The sequence below is a fragment of the Phaenicophaeus curvirostris genome, chromosome 2 (assembly GCF_032191515.1).
Source record: "Phaenicophaeus curvirostris isolate KB17595 chromosome 2, BPBGC_Pcur_1.0, whole genome shotgun sequence".
NCBI classification, from domain to species: Eukaryota; Metazoa; Chordata; class Aves; order Cuculiformes; family Cuculidae; genus Phaenicophaeus; species Phaenicophaeus curvirostris.
Genome location: NC_091393.1, coordinates 25,100,484 through 25,114,643, shown reverse-complemented (window position 1 = coordinate 25,114,643; position 14,160 = coordinate 25,100,484). Strand labels below are relative to the sequence as shown.

Below are 14,160 nucleotides of genomic sequence, written 5' to 3'. Positions count from 1 at the left end.
CTGTACCTGATGCCTTTGCATGTGCAAGATCCTGGTCTCAAGCTATGTCCTCTGGAGTCTCTAGTGCCCTCTCTTAGCCTTCCTCTTGCCTTTATTCATGTAGGCTGTGATCTAAGACTGGGCACCAGCCACGTTACAAATGATTGTGACTGGACTCTGTAGGTTTATACTCTATATGGAATGTATTTTTGTTGTGGAAATCTTTATTAGAAAGGAAAGAACTTTACCTGTGAGGTGACTTCATTAGGAGTTGTGGGTCCACATCAGCCAATGAGTCTCAAAATGAAGCCGCAGAAGGGTATCTTAACGGTAGAACACTGATTACTAATGTCTCTAGTTATTGTAAGACTTTACATAAGAAGTAGCCTTAGAAATGTACCAACTGTTTGCAATTTTTTTTATTTCTGAAGAGATTTATTTTCCTTAGCTCTTTACTGAGTACCTTGCTCCAATCAGTGACTCCTTGAGCTACAGCTTATAGTGGGAAAGAGCATCAAAAGCACATGGGGTAGTTGGGCTTTTAATTCTCATGAGAAGTAATGGGTGATTGATGCCTTAACTCCTTTTCTGCAATCAGAAATATCCCTGAACATTTTTATCCATGCAGAGATATAGACATTATGGGTCTGATTCGTTAGTGCCATGAATCAGTGTGTGATCAAGTCTTTGGCCTCCCATTAATACAAAAAAAATAACAGAGTGAACCAGAAATCCTCCCTTTTGTCTTTGTAGCTGATTTCAGGGAATGAAATCAGGGTCAAAAGTGATTTATTTTTATTTATGGTCCAGATGCTGATGCACTGATCGCAGGAGCTCCAGGGGCACCGATGGATGTTAAATGTCATGATGCTAACAGAGACTATGTTATTGTTACCTGGAAACCACCAAACACAACCAGCGTGAGCCCAGTCATTGGGTATTTTGTTGACAAGTATGTAAACATTAGGATTTCTTTAATTTTGTTTATTGCCAAAAACATGTATGTATTGAAGAAAAATAAGTTACAGTTAAATCCTTCAATATCTGGGTTCTTTAGACATATTTTTACAGACCCTACACTTTGGAATTCAATTGCTTGCTCTGTTAAATTTTTCCCTGGCAAAATTTTAGTCCAGATGACCTAGTACCTTCTCAGGCAATTCTGGACACGCTCTGGGAGTCAGCAAGGGCCAAGGGCCAATCCCAGTAAACATTTCCAGGCAGCCACACTGTATCAGATATTAAAATGATTCAATTAAATGGATATGGCCAAATCAGAGAATGAGCCTTGGCAATATTTAATTTATGGAAGCCAGAATCCACGGGCATCTTAAATTCAGTTTACTCTCTTTAATCTGTACACCGCAAAAGCTGAAATCTGGGAGTTACTGCATTATCATTTTATTTCTGCCTTAGCTGTGGTACATCAAGAGCTCAAGGCATGGGCTCCCAGGAGCTGGTGGTTTAAATCTGAATGGTAGTCCTCTCTCTTCCACTCTGCTTTGCACTTTGCTGAGGTTTCAGCTCAGTGCAGGCAGCTGGGGAACCAGGGATCCAGGCACTGTTTTGCATGTCTTTTTCACTGAAGTGCATGCTTGCCCCTTGTAGCCGGAGCAGGACGTCTGATCCTTAGTGTCTGAAACTGTCAGTCAGCAAAAATATTACTGAAATAATTTCATAATGTGCACTGCTCTACACTTAAAAGTAATGTTTGGAGCTCATTGCTCTTTGCTACCCTGTAGTTTGGTCGAGTTCAGAGACAGCTGTCTGGGAATTGCTGGAAAATGTTGGCTTATGAAGGATAGTCAGTATGAGGAAATTAACTTGAGCCATGGGGACTCTACCATTTATATCTAATTTGTGCAGTACACAGATGATGAGAGTATTTCACCTATTCTGTGTATGATCTAGTCAGCAGTGGGTTTTAACATTTTGCATGGAATACTGCAGCACCAAGGAGTCCTTGATCATGACTCTGTTTTTCCTGGTACTATCAGGGCAAAAGACAGTCTTCTCTACAAAATTTATAGTAGTAGGACACAAAAGAAATTCGTGCACACAAAGGAGCCAGTACGAGGACATCACTCCACTTCTTGATGACTCCTACACTCTGTGGCCCAACCGTTGTTGGAGGAAAAAGCACAAAGATGCTTGCTTAAAAATATGACAAGAAAGAGATAGAAAGATTAGGTGATGGTGCAATTTCAGCATGTTCTCTGGAAATGCACGTTGAAAATAGAAATGAATAACTTGTTCTTCAGATGACAAGGGAAAGAGACAAAAGGAAGTGAAACAGAGAGTTGAAAAGGGCAAAAATTGTGCAAGACAAATGACCTTTGCAATTGCATTATGAATAAATATAAGCAAAGTGGGAATTGGTTGTCTGATCAGAGGAAAGAGTGTATAAAGCGTGTGACTTTCATTATGAGGTGTATGATATAGTTCCTCAACTTCTCCGATTCTTGCTTGGTGTGTGTAGGATAGTGTATATTTATTGTGAACTTGTGCTGATAAATGCTGTCTTCTGCTGCTCCAAGGTGTGAAGTAGGTTTGGACAACTGGGTCCAGTGCAATGATGCTCCTGTAAAAATCTGCAAGTATCCTGTGACTGGTCTTTACGAGGGACGGTCTTACATATTCCGAGTGAGAGCAGTGAACAGCGCTGGCATTAGCAGACCTTCTCGAGTCTCTGAACCAGTTGCAGCTCTTGACCCTGTTGACCTGGAGAGAACACAAAGTATGTATGCAAGGCTGAAAAAAGATGTTGAATATTTCAATTTTTTTTTTCGTTCCAGATTCTGTTTGCTTAGTTAACCTAGGGGGCAGAATTTACTTTTTCCTTTGATTCAATAGCTCACTAATTTCAAGGTGGGCGATGTAGGTAGATTGGCAAAGTTTATAAAGACAGTTTGGCAGGACTTGGGGACTCCATCTCAATTTAAGGCTGGTTTTACTTGACTTTAAATATAGACACTCGTTATAACAAAGAGCAATGTTTTTAAAAGGGCTAATATGCCCTGGCAGCTTGTATCATTTGCACTGGGAGATGTGCCCTCAGCTCCTATAAAGTTCTGCATTTGCTGGTAGTAAATTCTGGAAAAGCTATTGAACACGTCTAGTTTAGTTAAAGAAAAAAAAATAACATTGTCATATCAATTCATTGGCCCACAGACCGATCGATGTATTTATCCATATCTTTTTCCTCACTGAAGTAGCAGTACCAGCACATGCTGGTTGGAGGGACTCCAACCAGTTGGTATTGTGGCAGGTGGAAAAAGTCAATCTGATGAACTCTTTCTGAAAGTTGGTCTTGTGCTCAAGGCCACTGCAAGCTGCAAAGCCTTATAAGATCTTCTCTATGAATAGAGTAAGCTGACTTCCTCTGGGGAGTAATTCTATTGACTTAGCCTTGTCCTAAACCCTTGTGCTGATTCTGTATATCATATACTTGCACACCTTCTGTTTTGTGTGCTCCTTTTACTCAGAGGGGAATTAAACTCATTATGAAGACTGCAGAGCACAGCCCCGGTGTTGCTTGCAAATTCTGAGTTGAACGTGCTGTGTTTCTGTTAGCTTTATGACTAATTCCTATAACAAAACTCCAATTAATGATACAATTGTTTACCAATCTGTCACAGAATTGATTCCATTACTGTGACTATGATTCTTGCTTTTTAGAACATCTTTAGATAGTACTATCTTATCATGATCTGTTTTCCTAGGAAAGTAAATGAACCAGTGTATGACTTTAAGTTGACTCCAGATGGGGAAAGATTTAATAACAAGGTTGTGGAAAGACAGGTATAGAGTCTTTTTGAACAGGCAAACAATAATTCTCAAAATTTGTAAACACATTAAACTGGTTCAAGAAACTAATTGAGTATTTTGATTAACAGCTATTCATGTGGATGAAGGGCGAAAGATTGTGATCAGTAAGGATGACCTTGAAGGTATGTACCATTTCTATGATTTCAATCCATCGGTTTATATTCCAGGAATTTAGCATTATAATTAGAAACATAGCTTGAAAAGTAACCAACCCAGTGCATAAACTCTTCATAATAATAATAAAAAAGCCCCTGATATTTTGTTTTACAAGGCTGAGAGAACACAAGTGAAAGGTGAAGTCTAAAACCACAGAGAATGTCACACTCTTGTCTACACTACTTTCATTATATGCTGACAACATGTCCTCAACTTTGTGTTCGGGCTAGTGCTAAACTGAGTTCAAACAGCTGAATGTTGCATTTTACTGCCCATAGTTCCCTTCTTCCTGATCTTCTGGGAGCTAAATGTAGCTTCCTCAGACTGAATTCGATGATCTGAGCAAGCTATTCTCATAAAAACACATAAAATCCATCTCAATTCTTTAATTAATAAAGGTATCCAAACAAGGAACTTGTTCTTAAGGTTAAAGTTATACACTAAATATTGTTTTTTTTCAGGAGGGCTTGGAAGATCACTACTAACTGTTGAGATAAATCCTGAATTTAATCTCTCTTTGGTTGTTTCTGTATTTGGTGATTTTTTTTTAGGCTTTCATAATCATCTTCTTTTCACTTAAACTGTCAAAAATGTTAACTATAATGGCTCAATAGTAAAAAAAGTCTGCCTACTTTCTTCCACAGAGGTTGTAAAGCTGTAACTCCAATAATAACAAAGTGAAGGAGAAACCACCTGAGAACAGGTGTAGTTTGTAAGAGAATCAGACATTAAATGGTTTCCCCAGTGCATGGGCAAGACAGATGAAGCTTCTTTGTTTTTACAAAGGTATCCTAAATGAATTGATGTGGGTATTATAGGACTGGAATCACACTATAGGATCAGAATACACCTGTCTTACTTGTTTGGCTTCACAGAATGTACTTCTGCTCTCAGGTTTGTCTGAGAACATTCAGAGGCGTTAAATGGTCTCTCTGGCATGAGCATGAATCATCGTATTTGTATTTCTGTTAGATGAATGTGCGCATGTAATAAAGGAGGACAAATATATGGGCACCATTGTTTACATAGATTACTTTCATCTGCAAGATTGGAGACTGTTTCTGAAAAAGCAATTTCATCAATCACAAATGGATTTCCCTTTCAGTGCTGGATGACCTTCCATTCTGAAAGAGCAGACTATGTCATCATGTTATATCATTATGAATTATGTTGGCTTTGGGTTTTTTAAGGGTGTAAGAAAAAATACTGAGATTTAGTTATGTGAAACCAGTTGGAAACCTTTTGACTCTGTGCATTATGCTGTGAAGGATTATTGTAATTTTCTGACTGTGCATTGGCAATTTTCTCAAGCTCATCTGATTTCAGTGACTTTCTTAAAGGAAAAGTGGGGTTTTTTTAGGAAATCAAGTATAGAAAGCTTTGAGAGAAAATAATTTTCTTTGGATGTGTCAGTTTGCTTTAAGAAAAGTCTGATTTTGAATGGGAAACGTATGTGGTGAAATAACTTTAGTGTACATTTTGAGCCTGGTTGGTTCTACAGATGTTTATAAACCATTAAAACATCACTTCCGTGATTTAGAGATTATTATTGAAACATTTTTCTCTTTCTAATGTCAAATCCTCAACTATATGCTATATATGAGGCTATATGCTTCTTGCTAGCCTGAGAATTTGCAAAATGAACTTTAAAAGAACAAATCTTTTTGCTTTCCCTATTTCAAGGCATAATAATTAAATATATGTAGGTATCTACTAGGTTGCTGTTTCTGACCAATTACCAAGAGGAAGCTTCCTCTGGGCTGTATAGCTGTGCTTGAAGCGGTCTGTCATAGGTCTGAGCCTCTCCTATCTGACGCTGGTTTGCTCTGTTCTAATTAATTAGATAGTGAAACCAACTCCTCATACTGCGGTGGGTGACTGTGACCGCAAAGGACCATGCCCAATTCCTCCAGCCTGGCCCAGGGTATGCAGGTCCTGCCTCTCATTCCTGGTAACCCTGCAGGGTGAATCAGGAGAGGGCTTTGATGAGGCTCCTTCAACTCATGAAGTCACCAGGGAGCTGGTGACGCATTTTGATGTTTCTGATCCACAGTTTTTAGCAATGCTTTAGACCACATAACTGGTAGTACCATCACGTTACAGGATACCTTGCTAATAGGTTCTGCTCCCTTTTCTGCTTTCCACTTTGTTTTAAGCTGCTTTTCTCCTTACTGTGCTTCCCTTCCAGATATCATGTTCTAGTCTAATTTCTCATAACAACTCTTTAGTTCTCTGTCTTTAATAAAAAAAAAACCAAAACCCCTCTTTTTTTGCATATAGCAAGTAGGTATTTCCCAAAGCATTCTGCCCAGTGGTTAGAAGTAATTCAAAGATGATCAAATAAAAAGAAGTGTGACAGATGTAGAGGTTTTCAGGGGCATATCTAACTTTTACTGAAAAAGTAAATAACTACGTTTTAATACTGATTATTTCTCAAAATTTAATTGAAGCGAGCAAGTGAACTGCATAGAAGTTATTGTACACCCTAATAGCTGAGCATTTCACTGCAGGGTGGGAATTCAGAAAGATGAGCTGTAGCATGAGTGCTGACCCAGGGATTAATCTGCTGTTTGACACTTGCTATGCTTATTACTCTTCCAGGCGATGTTCAGATTCCATACCCTCCCACCAATGTACATGCTTCAGAAATCAGCAAAACATATGTTGTAATCAGCTGGGATCCACCTGTTCCCCGTGGCAGGGAGCCACTGACATATTTCATTGAGAAGGTACTGTACTGTACAGTGGTATTTGGCTGTAAGGCTTTCATTGCTTCGTGCAATTACAGCCAACTCATTTTTAGAACTGCAGAATGAATAATAAAACTAACACTTTCTGAGGTCCTGCAGGGTTTGGTAATGGGGTGCTAGAGAAGCATGGACAATCAAACATCTTATTATATGATTTAATAAGCATTGAAATTTGAGGTCTGGGGAAAAGGATGCCCCTGCGCTATTTGCTTACTGCTGTCTAAAATGAGAATAAATTGCATATGTAAGGTAGTGTTTAATGGAAAAGAAACATTTAAGATTTCACAGTCCAATAGACGAGACTGGAAGTTCACAGTCTGACTGTGCTAAAGAGAAGCTTCTGGTAGTCCTGTGGTAGTGCAAAGAACAAACACTGACTCACAATTTGATCCTCACTTTCCTTTTTACAGGCTTATGGCACCCTCTGCTCTACCCTGATATTTCTGATTTATTCTCTGTAAGGTCAACAGAGAGGCAGATGTCTCAGGTTCACTGCTTGCTGGTAGTAGAACCTGTCTCAGGTTCACTGCTTGCTGGTAGTCTTTGTGGCTGCCTTCCTCTTCCCTTTAACCTGACAGAGGTCTTCAGTGATCACAGTAAGGGAGGTTTGTTCTTCTCCCATGTAGGCTACTAAAGCGTGTACGCACCTGCCCCTATCCAGGTGTCTGTATTAGGTACATTGGATCACAGCCAGAGGTCGTAATCTTTCCTCCTTGTTACAAAGTTCCCCTGTTACTTCTGTAGGTAAATTTGGTCTCATACCTGACCTCTAAAACACTTATATGCCAAGCTATACTTAGTTTATATGAATTATGCCTCTAGCACATGCCCCCTCTTAACGATCCACAAACACTAGAACTATCCATAAAACTGCCAGACATTCAATTTGAGTCTTGAATATCGACAGCCTCTTCTTCGACCCCTATCATGCACTTTTTTTTCCCTTCTCACACCTGTTCAGCACATTCCTCTAAAGTTGACTTTCCAGCCAATCATTCTGTTTGCATTGCTTCTCTTTTTGCAGCCCCCCATCTTGTTTTTTTCTTTCTCATTCACATCAAAATCTCCACTTCAAAACCCCTTTACAGCCAATCTCTACATCCTTTGTCATCTATTACCCACTGGATGTTGAAACAAGAGGTATAAAGTTAAGTCCAGTTGCTAACTAAGTTTCCCAGCAAGCATATCCATGATTTCTCCCACTCTACCTTTCACGTTCAAGAAAAATATTGAAAATTTTCATGGAAATAAGTATCTAGCTTTCTTTTTAGGCAATAAAACTCATATCACATCTTCTTTTAATTATTCCCAGTTTTATATATCTAGTCTTATTGATATATATCAAGCATACTGACTTAAGAATTTTGAAAGAACCCTTGGCATGAAAATATCTAGCTGTTTCTAGATATGTAGAAATAGACCATGTAAAAAGCTAAGATGTAGATTTCTATTGGGTGGACACCTACACTTGGTTAGTTGAATTTCATTCTAATTCTGAATTAGAAAACATATGTGTCTGCAAATTTTACAGAAATAGCTATATATAGCCTCAGAAACAGTCTAGAGCAATGAAAATGATGACTAAACAAGTCTTAATTAAATGCCAAACTTACTGAGGGAAAGTGAGAATGAGTATTAAGAGCCTATTTATAGAGAAAATAGTTCATTATACTAATTAGTACCTGAATCTAAAATCATAGATAAATGTCTGTTTTTTTTGCTTTCCTCCATTGTGTCAGTTCAGAAGAGCAAAATTTCTAATTAATTTATTTGAAATACAGAAGTCTCAGCCCTGAAAAACAGAAATTAATCAAATATAAAATTGAAGCAAGTTCTCCATGCTGCATAGAAATGAAAGAGATAAAAACAGATAAATCAAATCAATCTACAAAATATAATGTGATGTTGATTCTTTCCTCTGTGAAAATGAAATGCAACGATTAATATTTTTCTTGCCAGGAAGTAAAATATACGTCAAAGTAGTGTTTATTTAATATTTCCATCTTTTTATCCTGAAGAAAATGGACGTTATGTTTCTTCTTTTCTAGGAACACTAGGTGGGTTCACTATCTATGAAAAAGCTTTTGATATGCAGGCTTCACTTCTTTAACTTTTTATTACTTATCTATACTTGGCCACATCATATGTAGTGTTGTTTCCAGGCATTCATGAAATACTGTTCCCCTAAGAAGTTAACAGTTTATTGGATTTTGTTCACAGACTCTCATTTCCAAAATTTTATAACATATACTTTGCATGCACCTTTCTGTATTTAATGGAAATGTTGTTTAAGTTAATTACTGAGCACTTGGATTTTACCAAAATTGCTGAAAGGCCTCATGACTAATTTTTTGTTTGCGTTAACGGTTTATCTGGGGAGGTGTTCAAGGCCAGGTTGGATGGGACCTTGGGCAGCCTCATCTAGTGGGAGGTGTCCCTGCCCATGGCAGGGGGGTTGGAACTGGATGAGCTTTAAGGTCCCTTCCAACCCTAACTATTCTATGATTCTATGATACTATGATTCTATGATTCTATGATTCTATGATTCTATGATTCTATGACTCTAACCTAAAGGATGGCAGACTTCTCTCAAAGTGCTGATATAATGGCTCTCTTCCATGTGCACTTGTGATGATGATTAGCTCAGCTGCTGCACTGAGAATATTTAAAAGTAATTATTTAATTTGATTAATGCTTTTAGGACATGGCCTTATTCAACGGAATATATAAAGATATAGCAAAGAGTGAGGAAACACCTCCCTCCTTACCTTTCTGCAGGATCTGGATTAGGATTTGCTTGCTGCATACTGAACTTTTGGGTGTTCAAGTGAGTTTTGCAGGGCATGAGAGGAATTCTTTTGGGACCAATCACCATCAACACTCATGGCCCTACCTGAAGGCTAACTGTATGTACAAGCGTACAAATATTCAAGTCTAGACAAGCAGGGAGACAGTGGGGTGTTCAGACCTCTTTGTAGAGTAATCGAATGCATGAGCCATGACAATTTACATACGTTAAAGCAAGGCATTTGAGAGTGATCCTTCTCCTTTAGCTCTTAAATAAATTCATGACAGGATGCAACACAGCCATACGTTCATTTTTTGACGGTTCACAGAAGAGATTCACAGCTTTTTTTTTTCTTCCCCTTTTCTGTAGTCTGTGGTTGGCAGTGGAAGCTGGCAAAGAGTCAATGCACAGGTTGCAGTAAAATCTCCTCGCTATGCAGTGTTTGACCTTGCAGAAGGAAAATCATATGTTTTCCGAGTCTTGTCAGCAAACAAGCATGGCATCAGTGATCCATCTGAAATCACAGAACCTATTCAACCACAAGATACCATTGGTAAGGAATTAATTATAAGGCATTACTATTAAATGTGATTCGTATTTTATAAGATGGAAATAGACAACTCCCATTAAAATTAGGTCACTATAATAAAATAATAGTAATTGAATTGATTTGTGTACAGTACTGTGAAGGGTTTAAAAAAAGACCAAGATGCTAAATTTTACAAATATTCCAAAACTTTCCTAATGATCTCTTTGCTGAGACCAATAATTGTTAAAAAATCAGATTAATTTTAGTTACTCGTTTTTCAGAGGGTCCTATTAATGTGTCTCGTAAAAAATATGATTGCATAGGTTCATTGCTAACAAGAGTATATATAGTCTAACTCAAGTGATCATACACTACTACAATTTCAACCAGATAAGTTAGCCTTTCATTTCCTTCTTAGTATTCTAAGCTGCAAATTACTGCTGGTGCAGCATTTCTACAGCATGCAGATGAGCAGATTTCAGGGACAGAGAAGATACATCTATATATTCAGTGGTAGCTTTCCAAATGAAAATGAATTTTTTATCTAGAGATCACACTGAAAAAAATGAGAGAAAATTTAGAGAGTGGTTATTTATCTTGTTGCTCAAATATTTGGTTAGCTCTTGCAGTTCTACAGAAGCCACAAATAACAGCCCCATATATTGACAGCTGTATGTATTGACATACTTTAAGAGCATGTATCTTACTACTACACTTGCAAGAAATATTTACAGTATCTGATATGCCATAGGTCACTAAATGTTGATGGATATAGCCTGCTTAATGTTTACCATAATTTTTTAAAAAATATAATCCATCACCTTTAGCTTGGTCTGTAGCTATACAGGATGAAATAAAAACATCTTTGGCTTTTATGTGTTCCTGAATTGACGTCTCATTAATGCATATAAATTATTTAAATCATTCAACATTCCCCAAGGTAGTGAAGAAAAATATTGTATTTATTCCACTTAGTACAGAAAATAGGCTATCCTTCAGGGGTTAATGCAAGATGTTCTGAATAAATCATAGCTATAGCTGAAAGCAAAAAGCAGAAGATGCTGTTTTAAAGGGAAATGACAGGAGTATTTTCAGAGGTGGGGTTTACCACCAGAGCGAAAATACTTCAGAAACACATGGTTCCTTTCAGTTGAATTTCTGATGGTAGCTAAGACAACATTGCACAGGAATTCTGGGTAGCTTTCACTCTTGGGAGAAACTAGAGGACTGATAGGGTATCCTAAGCCTTCCAAAATGGCACTTAATGCTATGCAGTTGGATTGAGTGGTAAAAGAGTTTTCAGTTTGAGATTAACATCTAAAGTTAGGTGTTTCCATGTAGGCATCTACAGGTGCTCCAGATGTCCTCTATTCTTACTGTGGAGCCTGGAGGATAAGTTGGCTGATGTTGCCACAAGTTGTTCCATGGTACCCAGCCATGGAGTGTCTACCTTGCAGTGAGATGAGTAATTTTCAGGACTCTACCAACCACTGATCAGAAGCTCAGTTGACTTAGGTCTTAATTAACCTAATTAGTATCTTTTGAAATGCTTTCAGTTTGCCATTTCTGATGATTGTATGTTTTCAGTGTCTCCTGAGTCATATCTGCCAGCTCCATGAAGATTCAGATGCTCTAAAATGGCACTAAATTAATTTGTTAGAGCAACTCATTTAAGCCCTTGATCTCAACTATTTTAGCAGCATAATTATGTGTGTTTGTAGACACACATAAACTCTTAAACATAGGTACCTTTATCTCAAACTGAACCTGTTTGATCTTACTGACTTACTGCATAAAGCACAATACTGTGCAAGTATTCTTTTTAATCTTGAGATTAAAAGACTAAATGAAAAAAAATGGTGCCTTTCTTTTGTGTCATGCTGCCTGTAGGTACCCAAAACATATAGATTTGAGGAAATGAAAGTGCTCAGTAGTCAAGTTTGGATGCCTCTCACACTGTCATGAAAAACTGAGACATTGCCTCTGTTTCTTACATTACAAAAACTTGGATCGATATTTCATAGTGTAGAGATTGTATGTTTTGCCCTTACTAAGGTCTTAATGTTTCTGGTTCTATTTATGCACATGCTGGGTATTTAGATCAATATCAACTAACGATGATTTTTTGCTGCATGTGAAGTGAACTGTACTATGCTATATTTGAAGAGCTGTAGTCAACAGGCTGAAGGAAGCTTTATCCTCTCCTGCTGGATGTTGCCAGGGTTGATTCCAGAGTACTAGGATCCAGTTCTGGCTCCCTTAGTTTAGAGGGGTGGATGAAGAGAAAGTAGAGAGGTCCACTGGATGGTAACCAAGATGACCAAGAGCCTACAGGTTGTGACCTATGGAGAGAGGTGGACTCTGGTCACTTACAAAGTCGGCGGTGCAAAACTTTTCTCAGCAATGACAGATGACAAAAGAAAAAGAAGCAACCACAAACTCAGAAGATTCAAATTGCACCTTAATCTCTTAGTGAAAAGGGGGAAACAGGGCAAAGCTGGAGGATGTTGTGCATGGACGCTTGAAATTTCTATTGTCAGAAGTTTTCAAGATTCAGACAAACCTGTGACTGACAATCCAGCTTAGTATTGGTGACAGGTTGGACTAGATGATCCTCAGAGATCCTTTCCAATCACGATTTTTATGCTTCCATGAAATCTGTCTAGTTAGGTTTAGCTAAACATTTAGCATCAAAATGTATGCTTAAAGCTGTCCTGAAAAGCTGACCTCTTCTGAATTGGGGTTGCCATTAGTTGACTGGAAGGTAACATTTCTTGACTGTTAAACCGTTATAGTTTATGTACACTTCTTATTGATGAAGTAGTAGCCTCTTTTATGAGAGTGAACTTTTGAGAAATCACATTTTCTTATCTGCATGGCTCTACACACACTGATATTTGAAAATATTTTCTCCTATAACTCACTCAGAAAACGTACATGAAACCAGACAGGTAGGACAATGCATTGTTTAAGTAAACAAATGCAAAAGTAAATGCATATATACACACATTCGTATAATTTTGCAGAAAAATGAAACAAAAATGCTAAAATATGCATTGGATAGCAATATTGACATGATTAGAAAAGTCATAGCCGTAGTGATTAGATACAATTAAATCGTACAGTGTTGTATCTACCTCAAGGTAGTTGCATTTTTATGCATTTCATAATAGTAAATGTTTTATCTCTTTTTCTTTAGTTGTCCCATCTGCACCTGGTCGAGTAGTGGCCACAAGAAATACAAAAACATCTGTTGTAGTTCAATGGGATAAACCAAAACATGAAGAGGACTTATATGGCTACTACATTGACTATTCTGTGGTGGGATCAAATCACTGGGAACCTAGTAACCATAAACCCATTAAATATAACAGGTATTGATGATGCTTCTTTTGGAGAGTTCTGAAAACTGTAAAGGTACTTTAAAGCCAATTCAGATGCTAAGCAATGGTGTTATTGTGGAAAGTGGATGCTGAATGAATGTGAAGGTGTACAGTCTGCAGATTGTCAGAGCGAAGATATTTAGATTACAGGGCAGTCTTTCTGCTCTTGCCCTTTTATTTTTCTCTGAAGAGAAGCATCCTTTGTCTGTTCCATTATTTTGAGTTATAAAAGCAGATTCTAGAGACGTGGTTCTGTATTTCTTGGGCATGAGTAAGCATATAATAAATGTGTTTCTTAAAGACTGAATTATGTTATTGGGTAAACAGACCTCATGCACATGAGAAGAAGTATGAGAAAGAGAGGAAACTAATGAGCTTTCCAGGGCATTTCCCATGGACATCAATGCAAAAGGGCAGGCCACGTCTGCTACAAACGTGGTAGGGAAAGTGCAGGAGATCCAAGTGTCCCACCCCAGAAACATCAGGGCTCCCAGATCTGCTACATCTCTGGGTAAAGGATGGTAGCCCCTGTTTCTAGTTCCTTTGTCATAACTCTAGTCCTATCAATTTCTGATGCGTTCTAACTCCCTCCTGAAAATATCTCACTTCATTCTGTGATTCTTCAAGTAATTTCTTTTGTGACAATCGTGCTTACTCTTATTGGAATCACTCACAAAATGCAAAGTTTAGATGTGTCATTTATATTTTGTTATGGGTATATAACAAGATCATCACGTTGTTTAGTGT

General features: G+C 37.8%; 1 protein-coding gene across 2 annotated transcripts in view; it reads left to right on the top strand.

Moving 5' to 3' along the window:
* MYOM2 (myomesin 2) overlaps positions 1 to 14,160 on the top strand; it is a 76,834-nt gene that overhangs the window by 27,269 nt on the left and 35,405 nt on the right. For both annotated transcript variants that reach the window (XM_069851540.1, XM_069851541.1), the window contains 6 exons: positions 790 to 931; positions 2,517 to 2,716; positions 3,876 to 3,929; positions 6,565 to 6,692; positions 9,871 to 10,054; positions 13,230 to 13,404. In XM_069851540.1, coding sequence (XP_069707641.1) covers positions 790 to 931; positions 2,517 to 2,716; positions 3,876 to 3,929; positions 6,565 to 6,692; positions 9,871 to 10,054; positions 13,230 to 13,404 — 883 coding nt within the window. The remainder of the gene's footprint in view (positions 1 to 789; positions 932 to 2,516; positions 2,717 to 3,875; positions 3,930 to 6,564; positions 6,693 to 9,870; positions 10,055 to 13,229; positions 13,405 to 14,160) is intronic.